This window comes from Hippocampus guttulatus, chromosome 8, assembly GCF_054856545.1.
Source record: "Hippocampus guttulatus isolate MCC_2025c chromosome 8, RoL_Hgut_1.0, whole genome shotgun sequence".
NCBI classification, from domain to species: Eukaryota; Metazoa; Chordata; class Actinopteri; order Syngnathiformes; family Syngnathidae; genus Hippocampus; species Hippocampus guttulatus.
In genome coordinates this window covers 14,797,903-14,824,290 of record NC_141268.1, presented here as the reverse complement: position 1 = coordinate 14,824,290, position 26,388 = coordinate 14,797,903, and the positions used below count along the sequence as shown (strand labels likewise).

The following is a 26,388-nucleotide window of genomic DNA, read 5'->3' as shown; positions in this document are numbered from 1 at the left end:
TGAATAGAAATGCCATGTATCCATTTCAGCCTCCCGAAAAAAAACCCAACAAAAATGTCTCCAATGTCTTTTTGACCCCCCAAAAAAACACGTTTATAATATTGAACTTTATAAAACCATGCAGTAATAACATTATTAAATAGAATGTAAAACTAATTATAATTGATTGTGACTGTGCAACTCCTTCGGATATGCGTGCATGCCGTGGCCACCTGGAGGCAGTAAAATAATCACAACTGAATAAGTTGCAGTAATTTTCACAGAGGATCAAGAATATATGCTAATTGTCTGTCTACATGTGTTTCTCCACTGTTTGTGTTCAATTAACTGTCGATTAAGGAAGGGTTTGTGGGTTGTAACAAGGAGTGATGATATTCATTTGTTCGTCAATATAGTTTTTGCATTGTTTGTTGGGATCAAGCTAAGCGCACTTTCCAAAGGCAAAGCCATGTAACTGTCTTAAATGCACAAAATGTAATTCTCCTTTGTTTGATGTTTAGTTTGACAGTAAACCTCAATTAGGAGTGGCTTTAAACAGCTTGAAGCCTTTTTAGTAAATTATTCACTATCTACTCTATGCAGTGATGTCATGTCGGTAACATCCAATCAGAAAGGTGGAGAAACTTCAAAATGTAGATTCGTATAGGTTCATATATATGTTTGTGTGTGTGTGTGTGTGTGCGTGCCGCTGAGAGGCACAAGCATACGGCATGTGGGTGTTTGGCACATGCTCCTAATTGCTGGCCAGCGTTGTGACTGTTTTCACAAGAGATTCCGAATGGCAGCAAGCGCACATCTGTTTCTGCCCCCCCCCTCCCCACACACACATACAAAAAAGAAAAATGAATAAATAACCTTGTCTTTGCAGGCTCATAGGGGGTGTCTTGTTTGGTAAATGTGGTGTGAAAGAGGAAAGGTGGTCACTCGAGAAAACCTGGTGAGGTGCGACTGTGCGGTCCTAACACCTTTCAGCTGAGAGCATGAGAGATTTATGTCATGCTGTGTAATCATACTTGGGTCAAACATGGAAATTAAGACCATCATTTGACCTTATCAAACAGCAAGGAACCATATTTACACACATAAGCGATTAGGTCTTTGAATTCGACCCTGTATGGCTCCTTTCCTCAAACCCAATAATTAAATATGATTGAAAAGGGTGGCACAGTGAATCGGTAGTTAGCAAATCCGCCTCCCGGTTCCGAAGGTGGGATTTTGAACCCTGGTCCTAAGCGTTCACGCAAAATTCTCCTGAAGTCGAGAATATCATTGTGAATGGAAATTCGTCCGTGTCCATTATGATTTTGTGCTTTTGAACTTCATGCACTTGTGTGATGATTACGAATGATCCAAAAAAGGATGTGTGGGGTGGATTTACTGCATTAAGCCCTGCTATTTGTCATTCTTATTTGCAATTTTGCACACGCGCATGCATATTTAATCACCGTAAAATAATCAAATTGTATTTATTCTTCCCCGGTGACAGAAAAGATCAGTTCCAGCATGAGGCTTTTCTCTTTCAGACGTGTGAAGGGTGAACTGCTGACATCAGCTTTCCTCGTGCATCCCGCCCTAAGCAGGTGTTCTCACCTTACATTTAACCCCATCCCAGTCCTCATCCTTTTTCTCACACCGCTTCATGCCTGCTGTCGGTCCGCTAACAATTATGTGCACATCACCAGCAGGGGACGCGGACCTCGTATCTATGGCGTGACCAAGGTCACTGTGTAAACAGAGTGTGACCTTGCTCATTGCTCATTGTGACAAAGTGGCAGCTCACAGTTGAGGGGGATGCTCCCATCACCACAGCCCTCTCCGAAATATGGCTTCCCTGCACTTTGAGGTGCTCGGCATCCTCCTCCTTTCCCATCTTGTCCGTCTACCCATTTTGTGTGTGTGTGTGTAGGTGTGTGTGTGTGTGTGTGTGTGTGTGTGTGTGTGTGTGTGTGTGTGTGTGTGTGTGTGTGTGTGAGAAGGGGAATGCGGGGGTGCACGTAATTGGGGAAATCTGCTTGAATTGAGAGTGTTCACCCTTGAGGAATCTCATGTCGTCCTTGTGAAAAGCATCTCTGCCTCTCTCCCCGTCTTGTGCGCACACTCCTGTCCCTCATCCCCGTGCGCCCGCATCCCTGACTCCTCCCCCTTTCCAACAAACATGCTCCATCCTCCCTCCCTCCTTCCCTCTCCTCCCTCCATCCTCCTGCAGATCAACGTATCCGAGAGGCTGCTTGTGAGCAGATGTGTTCAACGGGTCCGTGTGTGGGATGCTGTGGAAAGTGTGCTGCGGTGCAGTGGAGAAGTGGAGTACGGAGCGTGGAAATTAAACCCGGAGACGGTGGGGTGATACCTGCGTGCTGCAGTGGTGGAAGTTCCCCCCCTCCGCCCCACCGCCACCACCAACAAGCCTCCTCAGAAGCGCACCTCCTGCCCATGTAATATTGATGAAAAAAGAGAGGCGAAATATTCTGGTCACGTTTTGGGGCTGTCAGCCGGCTGTCCTGAAGAGCACCGGAGTGGAACCTGGTCCAGTATCGGAGACGGACGCCCGCAGTAGGATGTAAACGGAGTTGCCGCTCTTCACACGGGTGAGTTGACTTGTTAGTATAAAACCATTCAAATTAAAAAAATATATAGAGCGAAAGATAACACATGAAGCATTTTTTTTCTTCATCACAATTGCAACTGAAAAATGTTGTCAAATGACACAATGGTGACATTTGGCCAAAGGCAAAAAAAATAGGGACTGTGAAATAATCGTCCTAATTCCAATTGAGTTCGTGTGTTCTATTCTGTAGTAGAAGAATCGTCTTAAAAGCAAACATGCACTTTGTAACCTGAAGTGTGTGAGTGTATTATTTTGCAGGGGTATACAGTGGTGGTGGTGGTGGCGGCGGCGGTGGTTGTTGTTGATGATGGGCTCCAGTCACATGGACGGGCCACGCTTAATGTGGTGCTCATTTTGAGGGCCACGCGCGTTACTTCCCCAACGGACGTCTGCAACTGCATTGTCTTCCGCAAATCGCTCTTAAATGGCGTTAACTCTTCCGGGACAGTCGGGTATCTTTGCACGTGACGTCGGATTCCTAATTGGCATATTTGAATTTGAAATGGGATCTCGCTGTGACATGATTTCAAAAGCATGCCACCAGTGTGTCACCTATGTGTTGATGAGATTGGTGAAATTGGCCCATGTGTGCACGGTGACACCAGCGCGGTGGGGTTTTGAGTCCAACGAAGGCTGGTGCAAAGTAGCATCTCATCTCATTAGGATGACACGTATGCTCGAGGTCCCAATTAGCCGCATACATAGCAAGTGTCACGCAATCGCTGATCACCACACCGCCAGCCCGGGACGGCAGGTTTCGCTTTTCTCAGCTGTCAACTGCACAAATGTTGACCTCACAGAGCCTCTGTTCAACTTTACATTCATTTCTTATGAAGACTTTTTGCTCTCATTATTTTCGCATGCACTCACAGGACACCGGCACAGTCAATGACGTTCTATACATAATGATCCTAAACCCATTTTTATGGTGGTTTGTTGAGTAGAATGGCTGTAGTTTGCCGTGGAAGAGCATGGTGAGCTAGTGTTTGGCATGTCTGCATCACAGTCAGAAGATCTGGGCTCAAATCTCCATTTTGACATCTTTGTGTGGACTTAGCATGTTCTCTCTGTGCTTGTGTGGGTTGTTTCTTAGTACTCTACTACGTTTTCAAATTTTTAAAAAAAAGCGTGGATGTTAGGTTCGGCGAAAACTCGAAAGGCTCAATCAGTGTTCATTTATCGATATGTGCACTGCAATTGATTGGCGGGCCAATCCAGGACACACTCCACCTCATACTCAGTCAGCCGCGATCCGTTCCAATTACCTGCGACTCTAATCAGGATAATTGGGATCGAAAATGAATGGATGGAGTTTGCAGTGGTGTAAAAATGCAATGCATCCCTCTGACAGCGAAGAGCTTACTAATTTAAAACTATATTACAAATCAAATTTTGTTATCATTATGACCACTTCATGATGAGACAAGAAGAAACCACCGCGCCGGATGAAAAACAACCTTTGGAGGTGTGCCTGCGATGCCCGCAAAGTGCACAAGAAATGACTGACACCTCATCAATCATGCCTTCTGTGTCTGTTTTGTTTTTCCTCGGGCTCGGTGGTTTCTTGGGGCCAGAGAGGGATAATTTTTTCTCTCTCTCTCTCTCTCTCTCTCTCTCTCTGTTCTTTTTACTCAAGTACTATTAGGTCACACAGACAGATTTAAAAAAATATTACAAAATATTTGTCAAAAATTGCAAACTTCTCTTTCATGTAGTTGGCATTTAATAAATGTGCCTTAATGTGTCTGTTTTATCAAATTATATTGTTAATTCAGTCATTATATCTATATTAGTAATACTTCATAATAAATAGTAAGTCGTTAATAAATGAAAAAAATGATGGTGTGGCTCATGCTAATGTGATCTGAAACAATGCAAGAATTAAAATTTACCACAATCTTCCTTTTGTTGCTTTTTTAAAAAATTGCCCCACCTTAATTTTCTGTTTCGGGTTCATTAACAACCGACCTCATCTCTTAAGACCAGTCACCACTAATTGAACTTTTTAGTAAATCAGAGTGATTCAAATATCCAGTGATTTCAAACGTCAACTAAAGCCCATTTCTCCTGCGCTGTTTACTTCTGCGGCATGCTTTGTGTATTTTTTTTAAACTCCAAAATGATTAGAAAGTATTTCCCATTAGCTCTCAGCTGATGTGTTTGCATTGCATGTGGGTCATTGGGAGTTTGTCTTGCGTGCGTGTATTTATAGAGCTGCTTTGATGCTGCTTATGAGGGAAATATTCCACCACCAGTCAGTCACTCGGCAGCCAGACGGTGCATTGCCGTTAAAGGCCGGCTGTCATCTTTACTTTCTCAGCACTGAGCAAAGTGATATGATTTGTCCACTTGTGCGCCTTTTCTACCTTTCACGCATGACATTGCTGAGTGGATGGCCAGACTCTTTCTGAGCCGATTAAAGGGTCGTCCCTAGTGTGCAGGATTTATGTAAGAGCTGCTCCGCTGTTGTACAAAGAAGTCCTCATAAAGCCACTTGACTGCATTGGATTCAATTTGGGTTTTACTTTAATCGTGGAGCATTTCATCTAATTGGCTGGACTTTTAATTATTCCGATTAAGGGCAATTTTGGGAAAGGAACAATGTTGTTTGATTGCGTGCGGAAAATACAAATATCTGAAAACAATCATCAAAGTGGAGCATTTTGTAAATGGTGGCGAATTTAAGGAATCTCCAAACGCAATGCAATGAATGTGTATAAAATCATTCAGATTTCCTGGAGGGGGGAAAAAGTCCGACTTGGTCATCTGTTCAGTCAGTGGGGGTGGCGCAAGGTAATTTGTTTTGTTTGTAGCTTCCACAAAACCAGTTAAACACGATATATTGCTTAAATCAATCCTTCTTGCAGTCTGCTATGAATAAATAAACATAGTTAACGCAGCCCTTTGTGTTTGTAAGAAATTGTTGAATGTCATGTCAAATTGGAGCACTTGGTAGCTGGCCACCAGGCACAGAGTGCTCAAAAATATATATACAGTATATTGTTTTTACCCTTGAATGGCTTCATTACCTTCATACTAAAATATTCAGTGAAAAACTGACATAAATGACGAATAGAAAGTTAACCCTGGATGGTGAACGATGGCCGTCGTGTTACACAGTTACTTTTGGAGTCCTGGTTGACACCAACAACTGGTCAGCGTGTGCTTTCCAAAATACGTCCTGCCTGCAGTTGAACCGTACACCTTTCAAATCTGACTCGCGCGCAAGAATACCCCAAGGAAATAGTGCCTTGAAACAACGCAAAACAATTCATCAATCTGTTTTATCGTACGTGCGTTACCAAGAAGAGTGGGCCCCACACTTGACAAATTGATCGTTGCAGGGGTAAAAAAAAAAACACAAACAAAACTTTTTTAGCATTTAAAAAATGTTAACATGGTATTTCGCAGGTAAAGAATGAAATAATTTCTGGTGGAAGAATACAGTACGTCGTCGATCGTCGGTGGCACCTTGTGGACACGAAGGAAACACACCTAATGTTTTGGGGGGTTTTTTCTGGTAACATATTATCATATCAGGGACAGCATGGGACGCGATTAAACCGCATTCTGTTGCATTTGAATTCTGCCAGTTTATTAATAACAACAGTTTTGGAAACTGTTGCAATTTGAGGGTGAAAAGAGCTCTTAATTCCTTCATTCCATCAGTTGTCGCGATAGCTATTTTTCACCACTCCAAATACATGCGCACTGCACAAATCGCAGTCATGTTTTAATTATCGTAGGTCTGCAGCCTTGTAAATCGTGAAATCTGGTGATTGATTGGGAAGGGAAGAAAATATTGACTCTCGAAGTGGGTCAGCATTTCAACATCCGGCTGGAACATAAATTCTGAAAACCGCCCATATACTTTATCCAGTATATCACCTGTGGCCCAAACAATGGCAATAAAACTGCATTGATGGGTGGAAATTTAACTGTAATTCCTGATGCGTGTTTGGACTACACGCAGTAGCATAGGGGATTTATACTGTACTGCTGTCATTGCTAAAATGTCCACTTTGATACTGTTTGCGTTTTTGCGTTTCAAAATGCCATTAAAAAAAAAAAGATTACTTAGCCCTTCACATTTCCGCAACTGAACAAAATAGTTTCCTCGCAAACACAATCAAGCTTCTTGTTGCAAAACAAACAAAAGCCAAAAAGTCCACCTATCCTCTTGTGTTTGCGATGTCCAATTAACAGCACTTTTATCACCTGTTTAGTAAACAGCAGGGCTCTCTGAAGAGTGCCTATGTGTGCAAATGAGAAGGTGAAAGAGATCTTAGCGCAGTGGGACAGAAACAGGTGGATTGTTGTGGAAGAAAAAACACCCGAAGAGGCAATCTATAGAGGAGGCAGAGCGATAAATCAGACGAGCACCGCGTGGTAAGCTGACTGAAACTGACTATCAAGAGCACGGAAAGTGTGCTCGTATGGACTACAGGGCACCCGTATGAACACTATATGGACTGAGCATGACCCATTTGCTGCATGTCTTCTTCAGGGATGGCAATTTTCCGCGGACACGCGGAAATCCGCCGTTTTATTTCTTAAATTGATCATTTTTGTGAATCGTCTAAATCCGTTGAGAAAATTTTAGGAGGGGTCAGGTACCTTATTGTCGAGTTTTCACGAGCTCTCCCGATCAGTCTTTCAATCTTCCGATTGTAAACAGCCCTGCGATTGGACGTGTATGATGTCTTACTTGTTGTGATTGGTCGCCGCGTCCAGGCCACGCCCCTTTCCGCTTTTTTCATCACTAGCCATTGCCATCCCTGCTTCTTGACAAATTGCATTTCAGAATACCAATGTGTGTTATTTTTACTTTGGACCGTTTCTTGAGATGGAAACTGACCGTGAGTTGGAACAATGTTTCATCAAGGTGCCACATTTACTTACACATAAAAAAACAAAAAACAAATGTCATCCTATTTTCCTGTTACTCTGAGTCAGCATGGAAATGTTGTCTGAAGACAATCATCCTAGATTTTACCGGAATTACTGTTACTTGTTTTTTTTTTCTTGAAGGCCGAAAGTAATGGGCTTATTTTCCAAAATCAGGAGTGATTTTCACCCAAAATGTGCATCTAAAAACACCGGGCACTCTCTGAGTACACAATGACTGACTTGATCGTCATTCATGTTCCTTGCTTCAAAAGATTTTATTTATTTTTATTTTTTTGTCGCGGATGAGATTAGATTTTCAAACACTGATGGAAAAATGGGTGAGGGGCTCTGGGTTCGATTCTTGGCTCCTTGCACGGATGATTCTGGCTATCTCCAACATCCAACAGGCATTCAGTTCACTCTTTCATTCACCCTGTAACCTCATAACATGATAAGTTGTGCGCTGTAGGTTGTCCCTGAAAGTGTTAGTTTTGCCATCAATTGGCTGATGACAGGATCTTGTCCTGAGTCAGCTGGCCTATAGGCTGTCATGATTCTCATGATAACAAGTGCGATATAAACCGGTGGGTGGACAATCAGCGACTTATTACACTCATGTATGTATTGTCAGTAATCGGCTCAAACCATCGCATTCGTCGTATAAGGTTGTTGAAACTTGATTCATGAACACAACATGGCTGCAACTGGCTTCCTCCTGTGAATGGCGGAACTCTGGTTTAAAGAGAATCTCCATCAGGATGGGCGACTTTAATGCTAAAGGGGGCTACAATAAAAATACCATTGAAGGACGGCACAAGACTACCGAACAGCAAACCAACTAATTTTGTGCATGTTTTCACAAAAACTCGAAATTTTAAAGCGAGGTACTGTGTTTGTCCTTCATGTCATTCCAAATCTGCAAAAAAATCGTTGGTCTTACTCAAGTCGTAGTTAGGAACAAAATAAGACCAAATAAGGCATTACAGTGATCCCTCGCTATTTCGCGGTTCGTTTATCGCGGCTTCAGTGCATCTTGGATTTTTTCAAACATATTCATATATATCAAGTCCGCAAAAGGTCTGCGAGAAGCAGCGAAAGTCAGCAAAACAACAGCAAGTCACATAGAGCAACATATACAGTACTACATGTATATGTTTGCTGTATTTTGTTATTCATAAACTAAACTAACTTATACTTGTTTAAATCTAGTAGTATATAGCATTAAGTGATAATAATAATAATAATACATTTTATTTATAAGCGCCTTTCAAGACACCCAAGGACACTTTACAATAACCAAAAACACAAAACAATACGGGTTGAGCAGCGGCAGCCAAAACGCGCCAGCGTTCACTCAACCCGGAAGTCAAAAAGAAACCACAAGGGAGGGAGAGGGGGAGAAAAAAACACGCTCGAACTATTGAAATATATACATACAATTATAAACAAATGTTGCAAAAATTTAAATAATTCATGAGCGGGCCTGAGGATTTCGGCTCTTTGAAGTGATGTTAATTACTTCAAAATTTACTTCTACATGCATGTATACCATTAAATTTGGCCTGATAAATATATTGTACAGTATATGTACATGTACCTGTATGGAGTGGGGGGTTAGGGGGTCGTTTATTACGGGTGGTTTTGGTCCCCATTAACCGCGATAAACGAGGGATTACTGAAACTCCTGTCACACACTGTCTGTGTGCCATCTAGTGGCAAATGGTAATATTACAATTTAAAATTACAATCGACCCCTGCATACTCACGGTTTGGCACCCACAGATTTGAAAATTCACAATTTTTTTTCTTTCTAGTTTTACACTCCCCCCCTTCGTCCCCCATTTCCTTCCTTTTTTCAACGGGGAACTCGTTCTTAATGCTTGTCAACGTTTTGGAAGAATTTGACGGAGCATCCCACTCTATTCAAAAGTCAAATTTGTCAGCAAGTGGAGACATGAGATTTTCATCAGAAAGCTCTCTCATGCTCACTCTGATAGAATCACCGCCATGACGACGTTTTTGTAGCATTTATGGATAATAATCTTGTCTTTTCATATATGGAACGAAGCAGCGTTATGCCGCGTTAAACCTCCATCTGTCATGAAGGGGCAATGGTAGGAAAGGAACACCTGCAGCATGCGATCACCCCTCGCACAATGTCCTGTCTGCAGCAGATAAATGTCAGTAATTGAGTGCTAATTGCCTCGACCAGTGAAACAAATGAATCGTTTTAACCTGCCTCATCAATTCCACGCACTCCTTTGTTGTCACATCTTTTCTCGTCGTGAGGTTTTCTGACCTCTTTTTCTTCTCCTCCTCCCTTCATATTCTTACTTAGCAGCGTTGCATAACATCGTGCCTAAATATAACGGCTCCAAAAATCAATTTTAGATGCAGAAATAGGGAGCGCTTCTGGTACTGGATGTTGGTGTGCAGTGCACTCTGCTACGGATCGAAACTTAAAGCTCAAGAACTCGATGTTGAAACGAGCGTGAAAAAGAAAGCGGAGGCAGTTGCACTTATACACAAACGATCCCTCAGTGGTGCACATAAAAAAAAAAGGTTTGCACGAAATTGCAACGCCAACTAGAACAGCTGAAATTTATTGAGGGTTATTTCGAGGCTCTGTAACTGATGGTGTGTGCTGGCTTTCATGAACATAAGTTTGAAAGTAATTCTGAACTCGGCACATTTGGGCAACCTCAATATTTCAGTTGTTTGACTTCCCCTCTCAAAAAGATTTTTTAAAAAAATCATATTTTTTCAAAGTTTAAAATGGATTTATCTTGGTCTCATTCATTTTTAATGTCCTAAAACCTGGCATTTGAACAGGAGCGTGTAGACTTTTTATATCCACCCCAGTAAATAATAGAAACAACATCCAAAATAGAAACATTCACACATGGCCACCTGCGACTTTTACACCGCAGCCATCCTGTGCACACAAGCTTATTGACGAGGCCTTAGAAAAGAGCAGCGTCGAGGCTCGTTATCACACCGATAGCTCGAGAGCAGCACCTATAGTGACAGATGACCTCGCGTGAAAAATTCTCATTTTATTCACAACAGCGCAGCTCAACAGAGTTGCATTGAACATTCCCGCCGCGTCCGCGTCCACGTCTAAAATGTTGCCGTAATGGAGCAGTAAATGGCCCTTCTGCAATCTATTCCCTAAGTGAGCAGAAGGAATGTAGGCGTCGTCGCCAGCATGAGAGATGTATAACGCACGCTTCCTCTTGATCATGGTCTTATTGTCTAAGTAAGTGTCATCATCATCACGGCCGTCGTTGGCTCGGGGGGGATGCTCGGGCTGACTCTGATTTCAGCATCTTTGCCCCTTTCTCTTGATTTCCTCCAGTTTTAAAGACGCGTGATTGCACGGCGGCTTTGATTAGAGCTTATTGATGGGCGGCAAGTGTAATGTCAAAATTATAGGCTCGGGGCGTCATCGCCCGCATAGAGCGTTGCGGAGCGCCGCTGCTAATGAATGGCGCAACTAAATGAAATCCATCGAACAAGCTGTCAAGTGGTAATGATGCCTCACACCCTGTGGACCGGCTGTCTTGAGACCAAGGTCTTTTCTTTACACACATCTCACTTTATGGATTACTGGTTGTGATAATTAACCGGACTTCTATTGCTTCTTTATCGATGTTATGGTAGATGCTGTCAGAGTTTTAGGATTTAATGAGGCAGGATCCCCCCCCCCCCCCAACCCCCGGTCCTTTCTTTGGCCTAAATGCAGTGAGTAAGGATCGCTCTCCTAATTGACACATTTGCTCATTTTCCACTGGGATATCTCAGGCAATTGTAATCCTCGTGACTACCCGTGGCGCCATTAGGCCTATTTTAGTTGGGCTCAAGCCTCCCTAGAATATTCCTAAACCCTAAATGATTTGTATTGCATCAGCTCAAAAAAAATAAATATAAAGTATCCAGAAAATGAAATTTAATAAATATTACCACAACTTGTGGTCGGTCCCACTGCGGCGAAGACCTCCCTCAGATCGTGTGAGTCCAAAAAAAAATAATTGACAAGGGACCATGTTTAACCGTCGCAATTTTTCGTGAAATATTTCCACACACTGTGTAAGCAGCACTGTGTCATGTGACAGTGTCGTAAAGCGACACAAATGTCGTGAAGTTGGTGAGCGCGAGATGAATCGTTATTGCATAGTACTCGTTATCACACAGTTGTTGTCCACCTATTATTGGACCAAATATTTCGACAACGATTGAGCTTCATGTCGCGACGCTTCTCCCATTCCTTGCCACAGGCCAGCACTACTGCCTGTAAGTATCTTCCAAGAATAGTAACGATCGGATAGCGATTAGTCGACTTCAAGCTTTAACCCTTTCAGGTACAGCGGTGACTACAGCGGACAGCTTATCATGTTATCAGGTTACAGGGTGCATGAAAGGGTTAAAGTAGTCAAGTCAATATCTCGACTAATCAGTTTAAACCCAAGCGGGTCATGTTTTGTTTTTCCCTTGTTCCAAAAAGCAAGTGGAGGACATCATAATTATTGTGTAATTGCTTTACCCCTTGGGGAGGCTGTTGAAATTCCTCCCGCCTGCACGCTCACGCTGATTGTAGCAGTTAGAGGTCAGGGTAGACGCCATCACTTTCAACAACTTCCACTTTGACATCCCCTTCTAAATATTCGGGCTCCATCTTCGATTGTGTCACTGATATGGGCAAAACAATACATTTGTAACAGCATCTGAATCCGGCCCCTTAACTGAATCAATGCCAAGGCCATTTTTTTTTGTTTTGTTTGTTTTGTTTTTTAAAGAATCCAGGCATTCAGTCTTTGTGCGCCTTTCTGTATTTTTTATTTTTTTTTCCAATGCTAGAGGAAAGAAGCGGCTGAAAATGGCTGGCAATGTTAATCATAATAACACGTGAGCAGGGTCACTGGCAACTTCCCCGGCTGAAACGTGAGGAAACACGGTGGCGTGCAACAAGCAGAAAAGCAGGCATGTGTAAAGTGTAAGACGGATGGTGTCAAGTAGGAACGGGGGGGCGGCAAGGTGGCCCGACTGGGAGATGGATGGAGGTTGCAAGCAGGGAGCAAACATTCCCTTCCAGCGATCACGCAAGTCCGCATCCATCTGCGGACCCTCCATCCATCATCCATTCTACGCACCTCACCTCCAGTTTTTATCTCTAGTCCAGTTCCCTCCCCCCTTCCCAACTTCTCTCACGTGCGGTTGAGATTCAGCATTTTTCTTGAAGCACACAGCGTGTCGTGCGCCTCGTATCGCGATCCGTCTTGTGCCACATCCGCAGCGAGCGTGCTGGCGGGGAGCATGTGCAGGGAGCCGTGTGGGCGCCTGTGGGCGTGCGGTGTAGGTGGCGGTGAGAAACCGCTTTGCACGATTACACTCGGAGTATGCTGCTGCCGAAGCTCACGTGGAGACACATCATTGTTTTTTGTAGGGGAAAAACGTGGCACATGAAACAACCTCGGAAAGCTACATGGCAGGAAAACTACTCTTCTCTCTCTTTGTTTTTTTTTCTCTTCTAATATGACAGCACCGATGTAAGTCACCAGAAGCAACTCTATTTTGGGGACACGAGGTGCGGTGCCCCACAATGTCCAGCAGGTGGTGCTGTTCTTTCCTATTAACATGTACTGAGAGATCCTCGGTCATGACGTACAAGGTTTCGAGGTTATGAACTAGGTTGCGCAGTAGGGTAAGAATATGTCACGGCGCGCACAGGCCTACCATTTTTGATTTTGATTTTCCTAACTGAGAAGTTTTTCATAAAACTGTTCACGATTATTGACTTGACTTCTGCCACCATGGGGAAAAGAAACAAGGACTACCTGTATTTTGCATCGAATACAGTGCAGTACGCAATTCAGTTGTGGAATGTGTTACAACTCGTCTCATTAGCCCTATTCAATGTTGTTTTTCTTGAAATGCCCATGTGAGTCAACATGACACTTTTTGTTCCCGTCAGCTCCCTATGCAGGGGCACAATGTAATCAGCCCCGAGTTTGCCATGCTAATAGCAAGCAGAGTGCGTCCTTCTGGCATATGAAAATATTTTGTATCCATTTATGGAACATTGAGCCTACATTCACCGAAGCAATCACTTTCTTCAATGCCTCGTTCTTTTTCCTTCTCTTTTTTTGATTCTGCCTAGCTACAAGTGACTACACAAACAATTGAAATGTATTGGTTGTTTTGATTTTTAAATTGCTGATAATTTAATTGTCTGTCATTCGGTACGGTATATGTAGCCTACCCACAGTAAGTTTGTTTCTTTATTTATCTATTTATTTCGCTTTATTTATACCATTAAGGCATTTGAGAACAGATTCTCGCTTGAATTTCTGACCTAGCTAAGTGTTATGTGCACCAACATTTTAAAAAATTCTAAATATGCACCAGTGTAAACAACATGGCAGACAATACATTTTCCCAGGTGTATTAATCAAAGATAAAATGTATATATTTACATTTAATAACTTGCTAAAACTACCCCATTGGCAAGTGAGCCTATTCTCATGCCGCCCCCTATACTGCTGGGTCAAGGGCAAGTAAATTAGTAAATTAGCATGATGAGGTAAGGGATGCCCACACTCGGAACGCCGAATCTTAGGTTAGGCTTAACCCTTGACTTGGTTATTTAAATTCACTCTTCATAGGGGTGGGCAGGCTTGTCTTTTGTTCAAAGAATGTAAGTTTATTTGTCGGCTACATGACATTGAAATGTTGAATCTCTATTGGTGCCGAAGGTTTCATCGCAACCACAGTGGAGCAGTAGCAATCACCGCGTTAGGGGTCCTGTCAGGGATGCTGCTGCCCACCTGCTGGGTGCGTGCCGTTTGCGCTCCGAGAAGAATTGAGTGAGATAATGAAGGCCCTGATCGATTGTCTCACTGCAGACATCGGGAATGCCTAAGACAGCCGTGAGTCAGCGTACCGCATGCGCTATCATCCTGTTGGCTTCTTTTCCTTCCTTTGTTAATGCCTCCCTTTTTCCCCATCTTGCCAAAATGTCAACTTCTGGTGTCGCGCGGAATCAAAGCTTTCTCCTCGCCTCCCCGTTTGTGGTGACATTTCACAGTTTAACAATGAAAAAATCCATAATAGAAGGAACAGATGACATGTTTCTCGAGCCTCAGTAAACCGTATTACACACGACAATGCCTTCCATCTTTTTGAGGGTGTAGTCGGTTGGCACGCTGACGATGTGACAATTATCCCCATCACTGGTTGCAACCAGGATTTCATATTGAATACTGAGTATTTCTTTCAAGAGTTGAATATGCACTTCAGCAGTAAAAAAAAAAAAAAGAAAGAAAAAAAAGGAAAATAGTAACAGGACCCCCTTTACCACAAAGTGCAAATGACATATTCAAATGTAACCTCAGGGAAATAAGATGCATACATGGCGATGGAGTGCGATACACTCTTATCGGTTCTTACACTGACAACTGACGGGAGGTTCAAAATAAGAGCTGAGGAACAGCGGATTGAGACCCCGACATGCAAGCAACATGATGAACAGCCTTCAAAACTTTCTCAAGTATGTGCACCAGATTGGACGTGTACTTTTTTTTTTTTAAATCTCAGATGGATCAAGTCTAGTCTAGTGTGTCTGGGACCGTGTTGCGCCTCTCTGGGCCTTTCGACACACGGAGTTGCATCTGCGCCAACTCATCCGACAATTTGGTCACAAAAAGGCGTCTGCACTTGTCATAAAAATACATACAGACGTACGATTGGGGGTGCAAGGCAGTTTCCAATTGCCCATTTCACATGCACGGCCGATTTCATCATTTGCCAGGGGAGAGCTTGCCGTTTACCCGTCAATGTCATGTAGCGACCCCATCGAGTCTATTTCTGTTACCGCACTGTCAAGAACAGCGCACTCGGGCGTAATGCACCCGGACCGCCCCTTATTGTGATACAAATGAGAAATGCCAGTCGGAATGGCCGCGGAAAGACGACTTCCATCCCACAACGGCACACAAAGGCACTAAAGCCCCGTTAGGCCCAATTTTACCAGCGCAAAGTCAAGCAAAAATACTTGAACTCATTTGCCAAATAACTTACAATGTATATTCATTTAGGTTTGTCCTCTAATGTGTCCAAGATCAATGGAAAAAGCTATTAGAGCACCTCAGAAAACCTGATTTCAACCACCGTGAAAGAATTAAGTTTGATTACATGTCTCTGCATGACACTTTTTCTGAAAGTAAAAAATAAATAAAAATAACCCTCCTGTGCCCACATACTTTTGTCCAGCTTTAGCGAGTGTTTCAGTGTTAAGATAATTGGAGATAATGGCAAGTTGCCATGCAGAAGAAGTGAGCAGAAGTGTAGCTTGTGTCAAGCCACATTTAGGACTGTTACTGGCGTTATTTTTGGTGCGTTGAGTTGACTTTAAATTTGGATCTTTTCAATTGGTGTGGTGCCTTTGAGTACCATTATCCCGTCTTCGACCCATGTTGGCATCACAACTTCTGGAATACGGTAAACAACAATGAAAACCCTGCATCCATTTGTTTTCTAGATTGCTTTTCCTGTTTGTGGTTGTGGGAGATGCGAGCCTCTCCCAGTTGATCTTGGGGCAAGAAGTGGGGTTCACCCTAGACTGGTCGTCAGCCAATTACAGGGCACATTCACATCTTCAATGACCATCACACGCATGTTTTTGGAATGCAGGAGGAGTTGGAGTGCAATTCATTAAGCAATGTGCAGTTTATTGCACACCCCATTATGTTAAAAAGGCAAAGACAATTTCCTTTGAGAAATACGATGCAAACACTGATATAAAGTCAAGTGAACACAAGAGAAGACCAAAATTGCGGATGTGTTGATAACAATCTTATTATCAACCACTCGATGATTGCTTTGATGAATCTGTTTTAATTTTGACCTTTCATCACACTTTCTACTCCTCTGCTCCTGAGTGAATAATTAGGTCCTCATCAGGCATCAGCAGAGCTTGCTGAGGACCCTTTAATTTCAGTCTAAACAGAAACATACGCATGCAGGCTCTAGTCCCCCGGGACCAAGATTGAGATGCACTTTGAAGACTCCTCTTTCAGTTGTATTCATGTGTCCAAGTGCACACATTCAATTTAGCTAACTGCAATCCACCTTGAAGAAGCAGTTCAAAAGAAGAAAGTCCTTTTCTCATTTTTTTTTTGACTCATGCCCAAATATCTATATGTGCCCTGTGATTGCCTCGACTTCACATGTCTGATATCACGTTGGTCTTCTTTATTTTGACAGCAAAATGGTTGAGACTGAATCCGTAGTGTCGATCGGTTGCACCCGCGCACACCATTTTGTTTGGCTTCACAACACAAATGATTGCTCAATGTCCATCCACTGTTGTCAACATACATGGTTCCTTACTTTATTCTCTGTGCCAAGAACAGAAACTGCAACATTTTGTCTTTATCTGTGCAGAAGCAATTGTATCTCTGGCACCAAACAGCACGCAACGCCGTGGATCGTGTGCACATGCCGCACATGCTGCATGGAGGTTTGCATGAGGACAGCATGAGGTAGGCCTTGACAGCCCTTAACAAGCTGACACCAATAACGAACCTGTCAGTAGGTCCCAGGAAGCTGCACATAATATTCAGTGTCCACACGCTAGGTCGGCAGAGTGGATATAACAAGGTGAGCAAACAGACAACCTTTCCTTTTTGAGGATCTTTATAATCATTAGTTGCCAGGTAGTGGCTTGCAAAGCGCCATGGAAGAATACCAGCGTGAATGTGAATGTGAAAGATTGTCCATCACTTTGTGCCTTGCGACTGACTGGCGATCAGTTCAGGGCGTAGTCGCCCTAAGTTACCGTGTTGGCCCGAATATAAGACGGTGTTTTTTTTTGCATTGAAATAAGACTGAAAAAGTGGGGGTCGTTTTATATTCGGGGTCTAGACATTATACCCATTCATGACACCTAAATGGCGCCAGATACCATTGACACGAATGCTGAACTTGACTCCCTCTCAGCAGTTTAAATAAAATGAGTTGATCCCTCTGAAAATCCATCCATCTACCCATCCATCCATTTTCTAATGGATGGATGGATGAGCGGGGTGTGCTGGAGCCTATCCCGGCCGTCTTCAGGCAGTAGGCGGGGTACACTCTAAACCAGTCGCCAGCCAATCGCAGGGCACACAGACGAACAACCATCCACGCTCATACTCACAGCTAGGGACAATTTAGAGTGTTCCATTAACCTGCCATGCATGTTTTTGGAATGTGGGAGGAAACCGGTGTCCCCGGAGAAAACCCACGTAGGCACGGGGAGAACATGCAAACTCCACACAGGGAGGCCGGAGCTAGAATTGAACCCGGTACCTCTGCACTGTGAGGTCTGCGCACCAACCACTGGCCCAACGGGCCGCCCTGAAAATTTCATTCTAATTTAAAAATATATATATGTTTATCAGAGTAAATGGTGCAGAAAAGACTTTCGCTGCCCTTGCAGCCTCTATGAGAACGTTGTACTGTATTTTCCCATCTGCAGGTTAGATCTTCATCTATTGCAGTGAAGGCTTTGACATTTTCTTTTGTCCGTGTCCCTTTGAGTCTCTTCCCAGCTCATCACACACTATCCAGCGTCCATTACCACAAAACCGGCGTCGTCATTGTTGCACTTAGTCCGGGAATGGCATCAATTACACTTGTTGAAAGCGTCCTTGCCTGCTCATTTAAACACTTCTCAATTAACCCCTTGTACTTACAAACTGCATCTAATGAGAACCCGATGACGGCCAGATGCGCGATACGACTGCGGAATGCCAGGCCTAACCTTCTTCTTGAGAACATTGTGTTGCTTTTACAAACAGGTAGTCCATTTGTGAACATAAACAGTTCAAACAAGTCAGTTACAAGTGGGAGCGGCGTGATTTGAGAGCTTGTTAGCAGCTTACAGGTGAAGTCGGATAAATGACAGTTTTGTCCGATGTCATTAACTTCGCTGCCTCCTTAGAGATTGATTGTGTTTGTGTTTATCTTGGTGTCAAGACGTATGACCTTTCAAAGCTATTTTTTTGCAGGTTTGGTCATCGATTTTTTTTTCTTTTCTTTTTATGACGGTTAAACTGAAACAGAGCGGTAAACTTCACAGCCGCAAACACTGTTTCAAAGTTAAACATTCTTGAGTTGGAATCATTGATGGTGTAGTGGTTAGGCTCCATTTCCCCGTGACCCTAAACAAGAAATAGATACAAAGTACAGTACAGACGGAAAATGGCTGAATATCTTTCTTAATTCTCATTTGCGGAGTGTTTTCCTGTCAGCAAGAATGATCTGAATCTACAGTTGTGTGTGTCATCCTTGTTGTTGACAAGTGGTCAGTCCAAGGTGTAAGCCAGTCTCTCGGCCAAAATTGCCTCCAACACACATGACCATGAAAAATATTCGCGAATATTAGCAGAAAATGGATGGATGAAGTACGTCTTGCGTAGGACTTACATGATTCTGGAATGACTACAAATAGAGAGGTTTGGGACTTTTCTGAATTTCCCGCAACGCATTGCTGTTAGCCATTTTGGTGGGCTAGTCTCGCTAACAAAGTGTCATTTGCCATTGGTCATGCCTTGTTTGTGGGTTATTGTTGGCTGTAATAGTCATGGGGGGAAAGGGCAGAAAAAGGTTCTTTAGACTGCCGAAAATCATTACCAACCGGGGGTTTGACGCTCACCAAAAAGAAAAACAAATGATAAAGAGACTTTGGCTGTCCACCCCTCCTTTTCACTGTAAGCTAAGATGTTGCTATGGCTGCAAGCCACAAACGTCGCCGTCAGTTAACATTCTGGAGAGAGCTCCACATAAAAGACATGCTGTTGTTTCCCGTGTCCTCGTTACAAGAAGGTAAATGTACAACACCCTGGGCTGCTGCTTGTACATTTTTTGAAAGTTTATAATTTACCGTAACATTGATGCTAATTTTGATTAGCATGTTTGCCTTTTACTGTATGATCTCATTTAGCTTTAATCAAATGTTGCAGAAGAAGCTTTACGGGCTGATAGAAGGTTGGTGCTTATTTGAAACCTCAATTGTATGCACAACACCCCTGTTGGAAGATGAGTCGAAAGTCCGCAGAATGTGTATGCATACACGTACTGATAAAAAAATAAATTTAAAAAAATCCGAGCCATCCAGATGAAAAAAAAAAACTGGCATCTTTTCCTCTTCCAATAAATGATATTGTGACCCACGTCACACTAAATTAACACTTACAAGTGTTGGTAGGCAACACTCCAAATGAGATCACAGGTTGCTGTGAGAGGGCGATAGGGAGTGTGCTTGTACGTACTCTTGCCCAAGCTCGTCAAATCGATGACGCTTTAAATCAATGTTCCAGCAACACTGCAAACCCCGTGGAACCCATTAGCGGATTAAGATGGACTACAGTTCCACTCGGAATTCCCCCCTTATGCCTGTAGGTCCCTCCCTCTTGACAAATGGGAGGGAACGTTGCGAAATAAAAGAGAAAAGGGCACACACGAGGGTGAGAACGGCAATTGTGCCAGAGAAAAGGTCAACAGCGGGGCGAGGCTCAACAACGCACCTGCAACTCTTCATTTACAGAGCAGAGGCAGGTCAGGTGTGGCCAAAAGGCTCTCTTAACCCAAATCAACACCTTACACAAACTCTATGTATTTGTCGGGTTTATGACAATTCTAAGAGCAGGTAACATAGTACGGTATTTTAATTTTACAGCATTCCCCCCCAGCCCATCAAGCCCTGAATCCTTAGTAATGAACAGTTATCATAACAGGCCCTTATGATTGAAACTATATATAGAAGTCAAGAATAATGTTTTATTGAACTATTGTTTTAGTAACTGTCTTGAGGGGTTTGGCAAAAAGAAAATGCTTACAATATGTCACTGATTTATTACCAATGAAAATTTGAAATTTGACACATTTTAGCAAGTATCATAGAAGTTGTCATCTTTGATTTGCCTTCGTGGGCCACTTAAAATAATGTGGCGGGCCACATCTGGCCCCCAGGCCTTGAGTTTGACACCTGTGGTATAGACTGTAGAAGAAGTCCAACTACCCCAACTACATTTTAATGCTATAAACTATTAGTGCTAAAATCATAAAATAAAATATAACGCCAAAATCAAAATTACAAAAAGTTACATGAAAAAAAATAAATTCCAATTATTATTGTTATCCATGGATTTTAAAAATTGAGCATTTTACAAAAAAAAGGGGGGGGCAATCACTTTGAAATGTATTCATCACCGTTGTCACGTTGCACTAAAGTTTTAAGAGTCTGCCTTAAAGGATTTTATAACGCGAGATGGTTTCTTCATGACAGGTGGTCTTAAGCCAGCATAAATGCCATATTCTTGACACAAAACAGACTGGCTCTTCTAGTCAACCAAAATGGGAGCAGAGCGAGATGGGCTTTGAGGGACGCAGGAAAGTGAAGGAGGGGGGCAAGAAGGTGCGTGTGAAGGGCTGCTTTTCTTTTTCTGATAGGCTTGTTTATGTGCCACTGTCTGTGGATCATTGATCCATTCGTCTTCATTACGACCCCCAGTGAGAACTATTAACTGCTGGCACCCTCAGTCGGGTGTCTGCGATGTTGACATTCAACGCACAGTCTCACAGCGACCCTGCAACCTCTTCGAAGGAAGGTTGAAGCTGACAGTTTTCTTCTGCTGGTGGTGTTGGACAGGATTTAAAATGGTAGTTTTATATTTGGCATATTCGTGGTTCCAATCAGCTTTCATCCTCATCACAGGCTGAGTTGTGTGTGGTATCCGAACCGAAGGTTGCCAAGCTAGTGATCCTGTGGGTCTTTGTACAATCTGCGGACCACACACACGCTTTCTGACCCATATCATGTACATTGCATAATCAAGCATCCGCCTACTCAGGTTCAGCAGAATGTTACATCATATTCAGCAAGCGATTGGAAGTATTTTCAGAAGAGAATTTCAAACTTGTGTGTCATTTGTAAATGCTCAATAACCCCCCCCCCCTTCCCCACACTAAAATCAAGATTCTCTGAGCAGTGTTTCCTAACCTTTAGTGAGCCAAGGTATATATATATAGATATTTATATCTATATATATATATATACATTATTGTTTTTGCATGAGGAAAATATAACGGCACATCACCAAACAAAAATGTCACATCAAGTCGTTATAATTCTGCAGTCTGCTTTCTAATGGAAGAGTGTTCGATTTTTTTTGACCTTTCAACATACATTGCTGCACAAAAATACACAGAATTTAAGAAATATACATTTCATGCCAAATCAACGAAATCTGATCATTCCTCATCGTGCACCTCTCACCCCACCCAATGATTGGGAATCATTGCTCTCGAGAGAGACTTCCTTCGCTGCCCCTATTTGTGCATCTGCAGCCTCTGGTCAGGTTTCACAGCTCCTCAAAAACAGCTTGAGTGCACCCCGTGACTCCAATCAACCGATGCGATCACTTTGACCGCACTACATCACCTCAGAGACTCTCTCCACTTGACAAGTTTGACTTGAACTGGAAATACGACACAAATGTAACGCCACTTATCGTTCTCCTCTTTGTTCGCAGAAGACCGTCCTGACCCCTCATGCCCCGCCGGCCCACTCTTCATCGACGACGATGAATTGGCGTGGTAGCAGCTGTTGCTATGTGTAAAGGAGTACCGTGGCACCAATGGAGACCGAAGGCTATCGTGACCTCCCGGAGACCAGCGATGGTCACGGGGTAGGCCTCCTGGATGGACGGGGTGGGGGTGGGGCAGAGGAGGACTGGAGCACCCCATATCCTCTTGGCTTCCAGGTGTCTTTGACCACAGTGCTGATCCTGGAGCTGGTACTGGGCTTCAGCAGCAACTTGACTGTACTTGTGCTATACTGCGCCCAGTCCAACCTGGTGGACTCGGTCAGTAACCTGGTCACCGTCAACCTCCACGTTCTGGACATACTGGTGTGTGTGCTGTGTCTGCCGCTGACGGTCGCCGTCATCTTGCTGCCAGCCAATGGAAGCGGCGTCGGGAGCTTGGCCACGTTGTGCTGTTTTCACGAAGCCTGCGTCACGTTCACGAGTGTGGCCACAGCTGTGAATGTCCTGGTGATCAGTTTAGACCGCTACGACATCTCTGTGCGTCCAGCGAGTCGCCTCTTGAACCCTCGCCGTGCTGGACTGCTCCTGGCAGCAGTGTGGGTCGTCTCTCTGGCCGTCTTCTTCCTGCCTTTCCTCGAAGGTGACTTCTTCTCCTCAACAACCGAGGACGGTGAGGATGCGGAGCCAGGGGGCCTGAACAATGACTTTGAGTCCATTACAGGAACCACAACCATTTTTTCTTCTCTCGCACCTTCGGTTTTACCCTCAACGCACCCTTCCTCCCCCTCGCACCACCTTTCTCCAAAATGGCAGAACAGAACACTGCTGTGCATTGGGGGGCAAGGCTACTACACAGGAATGGCGATGTATTACCACTTACTACTACAAGTGCCCTGCTTCTTCATCGCGGTGGTTGTCATGCTGTTCACCTACTCCCGCATCCTCCAGGCGCTCAACATTCGGATCGGTTCCCACATGATGAGGAGTAACCGTACCAAGGACTCGACCTGCAGGATACGCTGCAGGAGGACGAAGAAGAAGGACCTCACCTTGCCAACAGAGGTCGTGTCCTCCAATCAGAACCAGAATCGCTCTCATCCTCCCCTCATCCCGTCTCCCATCCCGACACCGACATCCCCGCCCCCGCTCTCCTCCATGCCCCAGGGGATATCCGACAGCGGCGCGACGGTCACGACCGTCAGTACGGCCGCCACCACCCCCATCGCCACCACACCCGCCACCCCTGCTTCTCCGACTCCCGCTTCAGGATCCGTGCAGACCCACGCCACCACCCCGCTACCGGCTTGCTCCATGGGTGTCCAGGCCTCGGTTTCTGCGATCATTGCCTTGAGACGGGCCGTTCGTAGACATAGGGACCGTCGGGAGCGCCAACGTCGTGTCCTTAAAATGTCTCTCATCATTATATCCACCTTCTTGGGCTGCTGGGCTCCATTGTCCGCAGTCAACATTCTGATCCTGTGTATGGGCCCCAGCGACGGTTTGGTGCGGATCCGTCTTTGCTTCCTGGCGATGGCTTACGGAACAACAATCTTTCACCCTCTGCTCTATGCTTTCACAAGGCAGAAACTGCGCCGGGCCCTGAAAACACGAGTCAAGAAAAGGGTCGTGTCTCTTCTGCAGGTGGACCCGGCTCCCATTGGAGGGACAGTCATTCATAACTCCTGGGTGGAGGGGGGTGGCCAGAGGAAGAGTCGCAAGCCCCGAGTGGAGGCCAGCGACGTCACTGATCGATGCCTCACCGAGGCAGTGAGGGAATGAGGCTGGTTTTCGGTGTGCGCCCGTCGCGCGTGTCAAGCGTGCGTTTGCGATTTGAGGGATCGTATGCCAGTGTCTGTTGAGGAATGCTGCGTATATCCTTGCATGTGTGTGAGAAGCTGTTAGTTTACAAAGGACAGATCCCAGGACCTCTGGAAGATAAGGAGCCCGGAGTCAGAGGGTCGAAACATGAGCCGCTGCACTCCCAACGTAAGCTAGACGATCACATTTCACTCTCTCCGTGGCAGCATATGAACTCCAGTGAACACATGATGGTGACACCACACCTGAAAATATCCCACAATCCAGCATAAGGCTTGGATGATCAGTTGAAAATTGCTCTTCCAAGCATGTGCACAGACAGACCCCACAACACTTCCCCATATAAACTTACACTGCACACTGCTCTGCGCTTAGTCATTAAAAAGCACACAAACATTTATAATAGCTACCTGCACACATATTCTCAATGAGAACAAATCTTGAGGTCTATCTTTCCCCTTAAATCCACCCTCGTCTTTTCATGCCTTAATTGAGTTCATGAAATATGCGTGTGGTGCTGAATGTCCTGTTGTACGTTTACAGAGTAGTGGTCATGGTGAGACTTCACGTTGGCGCAACATTCTGGTGAGTAAATGCAAAGGTTCAGAAGTTTACATTGTGAAATTACCAGCAAACTGGTCAAATAAAAGAAAGTACAATTAGAAATCATTTCAAAGGCATTACTGTAAAAAAATTAAATAAAATAAAATAATAATCTCAAGTAGTTTTGAAAGCAGTATTAGAGATCTGGTCCAGGTTGCGTGATACTGTTGTGACTGCGAGCGTGTGCTGAAATGAGCAAAGTATTGACCCGCTAAGATGTGAACAAAAGGAATGTGAACACACAATTGTTGCCTCTCGATTGACCGTCGAGATAACGCAGTTCAGCAAAGGGGCTTGACAGCAGGGGGTGCTGGGGTTGACTTTAATTATGTGGCTCATTAATTGCGTTTGTAGTATGTGTAAATGACGGGCCACTGTACAACCACTGCATCACATCAGATTTTCAGTGGAAATCAAAAGGGCAATATTTTTGTGAAATCCGTCTCTAGTACTTGTAAAACAGAGAACTGCTGAAATAGGAGAAAACCACATCCTGTTCAATTTTGAAACTCGATTTGGAATGAACTTTGAGACGGATGGGCCTTTGCCATCGACAGCACTGAGTCCTTGACGTATTTACACTGTACCTGTGTTTCTCTATTTCCTCAGGGCTCACATTTACGAACGTGCTGGACATGAAATGCCAAAACCAGCCCTCAATCAGCTATTCTATTGTGTGTGTTACCGTAAGTAAAGATTTATGTCACTCCTTAAGGTAGAGAAGACATCAAACTTTGTACAAACTCCTGAAGGCTTGGAAACCACCTCAGGTTTTGGGCTATCGTCATACTCTCACACCTTTTACATAAATGGTGAGCCAAACCGAAGTCAATAATACTTGTGTGCTCGTGTACATTTTTTCAGGGATGTAAATATTTGAAGTGTCAGATCTGGGTTTTAGTCAAAGAGATTTTTTTTTTCTTCCCCTCTTCTTTTTGGTCCAAAAAAATCATCTGCCGGACAGAAAGAGAGCCATGCATTGTGATGAAGTGAGTTACTGTAAAGAGAGAGGCTACATGTACTCAATCGTATTTGTGTTCATACTCTATGTGTGTAAACAGTATTGTACATTCATGACCCTGTGTATAGAGAAATATTAGTATTGTATAAAAATTTATATGACTGTGTTATTGTATAGAACAGAATCTGTATTAAAATGTAATCTATGAGTTGATCTATCTCGACTTTGTCACATTGATTTGTGAACATTTTCATCATTTTATTCATTATGATACAACCTGCAAGGTTGAACAAAATATATTCCAGGACTCTGGCTAAGCCCTTTCAATTGTTTAAAATAAATACATTGAACATTCGTCACTATCACACAGTAAAAATAAGCAACCCACTGCTAGTAGGAAAACATAAAAATAATAAAATACTAAACTTGAAGATGAACAACAAAGGTGTACTGTAATGCAAAAGTGATTCACGCTGCAGATGTGCCTCACAAATCTAAATGATATTTTTCTACTTAAAAGCAGAAAACTCCTTTCGACATTTGTAATTATTGGTCCCAATTTAAAAATACAAATACAACAATCTCAAATGAATGAGTATAATTAATGCACATTTCTGGTGTAACCCAAGTGAAACTCTTGCGTTTACGTGTTTTGTTTTCAAGAAGAGCTTTTGTGACTGTACAATTTCTTGGGAAAACAACAGTGGGTCACTTGGATTCATCCTAGTGGGGGGTGAGTCCCTCGACCTTAGCTGTCCCACCCTGTCAGTGTCTTCTCTTTGCTCTCCAGATGTATTTGATCCCTAAATTTAGAATCTCCGTCCCAGATACTTGTGGTATTTAACGATGACTGTCACGAACCCTCACTAGTAGCTGAGCTTGTAAAGTTCAGATGCACTTCTTTATGTTGACTTTTTTTTTCC

General features: G+C 43.7%; 1 protein-coding gene across 4 annotated transcripts; it reads left to right on the top strand.

The window, feature by feature from the left end:
* The first annotated feature begins 2,206 nt into the window (after nt 1-2,206).
* LOC147201359 (G protein-coupled receptor 22) lies at nt 2,207-25,678 on the top strand. 4 transcript variants are annotated; one of them, XR_015101699.1, is made up of 3 exons: nt 22,159-24,069; nt 24,445-24,486; nt 25,114-25,678. XR_015101699.1 is itself a non-coding variant. In XM_086118810.1 (2 exons), exon 2 carries the CDS (start codon nt 22,174-22,176, stop codon nt 23,860-23,862), a length of 1,689 nt encoding a protein of 562 aa, XP_085974936.1. In that variant the 5' UTR covers nt 2,207-2,585; nt 22,069-22,173; the 3' UTR covers nt 23,863-25,678. The 4 variants fall into 4 exon arrangements, 1 of the variants encoding a protein (XP_085974936.1); XM_086118810.1 differs by adding an exon at nt 2,207-2,585 and having other exon boundaries at nt 22,069-25,678; XR_015101697.1 differs by having other exon boundaries at nt 24,445-25,678.
* The last annotated feature ends 710 nt before the right edge of the window (nt 25,679-26,388 follow it).